A 6,904-nucleotide genomic window follows, 5' to 3' on the forward strand; every position below is an offset into this window, starting at 1 on the left:
AATAAAATAAACAAATCATGTTACTTTAAGAAAATTTACATATTTAGATTATCCGCGAAATGATTTTGATCGTAATATCTTTATGGACTCTATTTTGCTAAGAACCTATTCTTGCCATTGTTCTAACGTTGGAACCTTTTATTTTCTGTACTCAGGGGGCAGGTTTATATTCTTTGGATAATATCCTTAAAAAAAGAATAAACATTACTATGTTGCTACACGAATATATGCCACTCTAAGCTGATCACATCCTTGATCTAAAATAGCGACCCTTCTGAAGCGTTTGAAACGGCAGAACTAAAACAGAATAATAGCTTTAAACATTTGAAACATATGACCGATATGTACCTTTGGTAAAGGTTTGTTTGCTCTTACATAAGGATGTATCACTTAGCTGTATTTAATTAATTTACCAACCTTTAGCTTACTTGTATATATTTTATAAAAATCCTTAACTTGCTAAATATTTTATTTGAAACCTCGGCCTTCTACAAAGAAACCCAACGTGCCTTTTCGAGCATTCAAGTCACCAACGTTCTTATTCACCGTAATGTACGGGTGTCTTCAGACTACATCACCGCTATGGTCCCTGAGACACATACTCCACCCGCTTGTATCAAAGGGAAATCTCCCTCCAAGCTGGAAGAGAAACAAGTAAGGAAACTCACCCCATTCTCAACCCTCACGACAACCCAACGACCTTGCAATTCTTATCCCCTTCAGTGCCGCAACGACGCTTTTCGAAGAATTTTTGTCTCTAAATAAAATTTCCCACATCCGACCTCAATTCCGTGGAGTATACCATTTCTCCTCCCATCTTCTTTAATCTGACACACCTCCCCATCCTCCCTCGCAACGGAGAGAGAGAGAAAAATAACTGAAATCTAAAAAAAAGTTTTACCTCTTCAAACGGAATTTATTTTCCCTCCCTCGAGAATTTCGAAAACTCGTAGTTTGCTCGTTTTCCGAATTGCCTCGCCCTTTTCTTCCCTGATAAACGTCCACAATTTCCCTTCCCAGAAGCACTCCCTCCCCCATGGGAAAACGTTCTTGAAATTTTTCCCTAAACGGTGGGATACATACCTCGGACCCTCCTCTTCTCCGTGAAGCAAGGATAAAGCATGAGGCCTCAGTGGGATGAGGAGACGCAGAATAACCTGACCCACCTATTCCACGCCCAATCAAGGTCGGCATATGAATCCCACGAACCAGAAAACATTCGCCCCTCAACTGCTCCCTCCTGACGCCCCCGAGTGGACTTTACGGTTTGGTCTGCCTTCTCCTCACATCCTCTCACTCTCCTCTTCAAAGATTTTTCTTTTCCACCATAAAAAATATGCATTCCAGCCCAGTATTATCGAGGCGGATCCCATCCCATCCCCCTCTGAATCCAACCAGATGCCCTCGCGTGTTAGAGTGACCGTAAAGGGGATGTGGAGTGGGCTTGAGGTCGGTCGGAGTCATGGGATGAGCCGAACTCGAGTGTTCGGTTTGTGGAGGGAGGTGGGAGTGGGAGGGGCGATCCACAGAGTAGCAAGGTGAATCTTCTTCCACGAGATGGTTTAGGGAAGGGAGGGGCAATTTGCGTAGCGGTGGGGCCCTGGGGATCCTCTTTGAACGAGTATAAAAGGCCAGTTGCCCGAACAGTGATCATCATTGGCCACACAGCCGCTCGCATCAACCATCTGATCCACAGACTGGTCCGAAGGGCTCTTGTATCACTCCTGCCGAACCTCTAGAGAAGAATTATATCCGTTGACATGGCAAAGTTTATTCTGGTAAGCATTACGATCGTCACTAAACTTTTTCGAGTGGATATCAGCAGGCACTCAATAAAGTCACGATTTTTGGGTGTCTAGCTCTAGTTATATGTATAATACGACAAACTGGACCAACAGTTTGCAATACAACTTTAATGTTATTCAGCAGCAAGAATAGACACAAGTCCATGATTAGTAAATTAGTACACCACGAGTATAAAGTTTCAGTTATTAGATGTTTAGAAACTAAAAAGAGTAGGTCTGTAAAATTAGAGAGAATTTACGTCATTTATTGTCATCCTCATAGTTATATAATGGTCTAAAATTCTATTAAAAAGACTAGTTTCGATGACATTCACTGGAATTGAGGATACTTAAGGAATCCTACGACTTTAAAGTAGTCTCTGAGGCATTCCAATTTATTATTTAGATAAATTTTGTTCATATAATCCTTCTTACAGTTCTCGAAGTTCAATTGGCACTGAATACTTCGTTCTTCACTCAAAATTTGGAATAATAAATGAATTTCTGAACATTAAGGGGGACGTAAAAGTATTCAAAGGAAAAAAAATTATTTCAATGAACAGCTGTAATAACAATAAATATAATTTAAAATTTAAACTACGAAGATCTCAAACCACACATAATTAGAAGATTGAAAATACATAGAGTAAAATGGACCAAACTTCACCAAAAATATTAAGTTTCAAAAAAATTTTAAATTTACATAAACGAGCAAAATACGTTTCAGTTTCTTACGTTTATTTGAAGTTTGATAATGATGCATCGAAAATATTTTGGGAATTTGAATGAGCGGTTTTGTTTTTGTTTTTATAGCTTTATGAATAATATTTCCTAACTCAAAACATACTATTTTTTACAGATTGCATTGGCCCTTGTCGCCGTAGCTCTTGCACAGGAACCAGACTATCCGCCGGTAAGTACAGTGAAAACACAACATAAACACGTGATTTAAGGAAAGTTTAAGATTTTGGAAATAAAGCATTCTCTTGGGTTTACGCATTCACAACATACTGGAAACAAAACTGTCACCTTTACCCATTACTTTCGCAGTGAATGTTTTCACTTTGTATTCTGTAGTAACATTCATTTGTACCACTAATCATCAGAGAATTAAGGGAACTTGAATACAACGCTTAAATTCATGGCTGTAAGAAGGAATGTGATTGTTGAAATATATCATAACATCTAGAGCGTAAGATTTCTCTGTCTTCATAAATAAAATACGCAACACTTTACAAAAGTATGAATTTTTCGGGGCTAAATATATTTTTATAGTAACAATGAATATCCAAAATAAACCTTATGGGTTGCTAAGAGGGTTTCTTTTCTTCGAATTTAGCTTATTACCACAAATTTGTTATCTTCACTTTCCGCTTAAATAGGTATCGAATGTCTTTTAAAAACGCGTTTTTATCCTGGAACTAATTCCTGTTCAGTAATTTAGTAGCAGTATTTTTGGCAACTATTGCCAGTAACAGGTGACAAAATTTCCGTATACAACTCTATTTACCCAGTCAAGAGTGATGCAGGCATATATACATATTGGAGGTTGCTATTGCTTTTGCGCCGATTAATTCTGCCATACAAAGTTACATATTTACAATCTCATCGGTTCGTTCCAATCCCAATTCTATAGTTTGACATATTATTCAAAGGAATAATATATTACCCAACCCAACTTGAGAACTTGAAACGCCTGGTATCAACTTAAAATGAACAATATTTTTAGGAATAGGCAACTATGTGGCAGTGGAGACTGCAACTAAGTGACAGTGTAACAAATTTCTATTTTTCGCCAAAATTCAATTATCAAACACAACAGATGTTTCTCGCACTTTCATAGTATATTTTTTAAAGAGAATAATGGACGTATTTAAATTAATATGCAACTAGCTTTCGAAGAATATATATATATATATATATATATATATATATAGAAATACTTCGATTGAAAATGCAGTATTGCTACATCGCAGATGAATCTAAATCACATCGTTGGAATGCCATAAAAATAAGACAATACATAATAAGTCTAAGAGAGACATAATTTAATGTTAACATTTTAAGGAGAAAATTTTCCCAACCGATTCAACAGCTCCAGACGGTATTGGAGGGAATTTCACATCTAGAAGCCAGAAATAGCTTAATTTTTTACTGGTCATAAATGTCACAATTAATAATGCTGGGACCTAAGCGATATTTAACTCAAGGAAAGTTCAAAGGGAACAGCTATAGGATGATTGGAAAATATAAATATATTACTCTACTTATTATATATATTAGTGCTTCAGTGATTGGAGCGTAAATAGAAAATCTCCTTTTCAAATGCGAGAAATCCCCCATAGCCATCTCCAAATAAACCTTAAGGGAGTAATACCTGGAGTAATATTGGGTAATGCCTGGCAGTGGTAATACCTGGAGTAATACCGGGAGTAATATCGCTTCTTTCTGGGAAAATACGGAATGAATGGGGAAAAATTTTGACTGCGTCGTCGGGATGCTTGAGTTTCAAACGCTATCGGCCTACACGAAATTTTTGAATAACTGCTCCCACAATCATTCACACCCATTTTACCCACAGGTCTACCCGAAGTACTCCTTCTCCTACGCCGTAGCTGACCCCGAGACTGGTGATGACAAGCACCAGTCCGAGGAGCGCGACGGAGATGTCGTCAGCGGGGAGTACAGTCTTCTCCAGCCTGACGGCGTGGTGAGGACCGTTCAGTACAGAGCCGACAGCGAGAGGGGATTCGAAGCCATTGTCACCAACAAGGCAGGAGGGGCTCCCATCGCACCCGTCCGCCCAGTGGCGCCGCTGGTTCCCGTGGCTCCAATCGCAGTCGTGAGGACTCCAGTGGTTCCCGCCGCCAGCAACGACGTTGTTGTGGTGGCCAAGGATGAGAAGGCTGCTCCCACTAAAGTTCCCGCCTCAACCTCCAAATACGTGGCCCCCGTCATCCCGTCCCCTTACTACTACGGACACAACCCTTATTTCTACTCCGGCGCCTACCCCTACCACTCAGGCATCCACCATGGAGTCTACCCCTACTCGTACCCATACGCCCATAACCTTCAATACAGGCACCCATACTATCACTATTGAACAATATAAGTAACTTTTCCTTCTCCATTCCTTCTCCTTCAAGCAAATCCTGAACGAAGTCCCAATACCATGGCCTAACTCGCTATCTCCTACTCCTTCCAACCAATCCGAGATGTACTACGGTGTCCTGTGTTCTCCACTCTCCTTATCCCCTATGAGTCACCACAAAGGTCTTATCTTCGGAATTGACCTGAGCAGAGACACGCTATTTACACTTTATGTTCCCTCAATGACTATGGATTCATTAAAAAGTAATTAATTCTTCATTCCTTGAAGTATTTGTACTCTCTCTGTATAAGACAATAAAAAGACATTGTGCATCTGTAATTTTTGTATCTTTTGCATCAACCATTATGCATCAAAAAAATCATTCCGGTGATATTACGGAGTATGCGTAAAATAATTAGTTCACACATGGTAGTATAGTTCTTAATAATAGGAAGCCAGACGGCTTTTGTGGGGAGAAAAAAAATTATTTTCGTTTATTCAGAATCGGTAGGTAAGGCGATACCAAAGCAACCCGTCAGAAGTTGGTTCGAATCCCGCTTTGATGTTTAATGCTGTGTTTTCAGGTAAGATGCTAGTTAAAGTTATGCAAACGAAACTTATCAGGGTGTTAATGTACGAACAATGTATTCTTTAAATATTTTATGAATTCCTATCAAAATCAACCATAAAAATATAACCACCTGAAAAATGATTCCCCCAATTTTACAGATATTAATGTACGTACACGATCTAGGACTGGAATATTTTTTTAATAACTACTACTACAATGGCCGCGGTACTTACAGTATTTTTGAAGTACATTGCTAAAAAAAGCAGAGCATTCAAACTTCAAACTCAATTTAAATAGCAAATAATAGTCTGAAGAGCTAACAGCCTACCGCACATGATAAAAAAACCACCAGTACTCACATAGGCAGGGGTAAACGAGGTATGTGGCCCAGAGGGCGAAGTTTCTAGGCTAAACGATGGCACGGGGGACCTTGCATATGTCTGGATTAATAATAAAAAGAGCAGCTCATTGTGGATCATTGAATAGGAATTCATACGATCAAGAATTTCAAAGCTAGATTTTCACTAATCAGCCCTCGGAGGTAGTGGGCTGAACTAGTGAACTCGGTGAGGTTTAGTATCAGTTACTTCCCGAATGCGACTTTGGCCCGTGTGTGAGGGCCTTTAGTCATCTGATATTTATTTGAAAACCACACAGAAAATCATCAAGAAGTTTAAATTTGTTAGAAATACATTTCATAATGTAGTTGTCAAATGGGTTCTAATATTTTCTACACACAAGCATAGACTAGTAAAGCGAAATCATTAAGAATTCTTGTGAAGCAACGTAAATGAAAGTAAGTAATAAACCTAAGAATTTTATATTGATTATAAGGAAGGTAAGATTTATTCATTGGAGCGATTATTTTTTGAATAATCATAAACATAGCTATCAAACTTAAGGCCGGTTTGGGAGGTGAGGTTTGGCTTTGACCAATACTAAGCCCAATGGCGAGCGAAATTCACACATCAGGATACAGCGTGAAGCTAAAAGTGTCCACAGCCGTCCCCGGAAATCAACCTGGGCCCTCCGGTCAGTAGTCCACCACTCTACCCTCTGAAATACCATGTACCCTATTTTTTGAAATAACTATTCACATTTTTTCTGTCCAAAATGCTCATGGTAGTCATACCCCAAACGAAAAACCAAACAATTTGTCTAAAAATGGATGCCTGACTGAGTTCACAGTCATCAATTTAAAACCAAAGACAATATTAAAGAAACACTTTTCCAAACCTTTTTCAGTGCAATTTAAAATTCCCGCTCTAATTCATATTATCGCGCAAATCAATTCCGATTTCCAGCCAACCCCACTTCCCTTTCTCTTTCTAGATCTTTCGAGGCTTTATTCGGGTTGGAAGTTTTCACTTTGCCCAAAGAGTGGCGCTACAAACTTAGGCATGACATTTTAGTCTTGTATTTTGAGGATTAAAGCTGACCGAGGATTCGGAGCATCTT

The 6,904-nt window shown here is 38.9% G+C and overlaps 1 protein-coding gene across 1 annotated transcript; it reads left to right on the forward strand.

Annotated features, from left to right (window-relative positions):
* Positions 1 to 582: 582 nt before the first annotated feature.
* On the forward strand, positions 583 to 4,887 carry LOC139701133 (cuticle protein 7-like). The gene is made up of 3 exons (XM_071599710.1): positions 583 to 654; positions 2,644 to 2,697; positions 4,366 to 4,887. Exons 1-3 carry the CDS (start codon positions 583 to 585, stop codon positions 4,885 to 4,887), a joined length of 648 nt encoding a protein of 215 aa, XP_071455811.1.
* The last annotated feature ends 2,017 nt before the right edge of the window (positions 4,888 to 6,904 follow it).

Source organism: Hetaerina americana, unplaced genomic scaffold (genome assembly GCF_022747635.1).
Source record: "Hetaerina americana unplaced genomic scaffold, ioHetAmer1.1.p SCAF_11, whole genome shotgun sequence".
Taxonomy (NCBI): domain Eukaryota; kingdom Metazoa; phylum Arthropoda; class Insecta; order Odonata; family Calopterygidae; genus Hetaerina; species Hetaerina americana.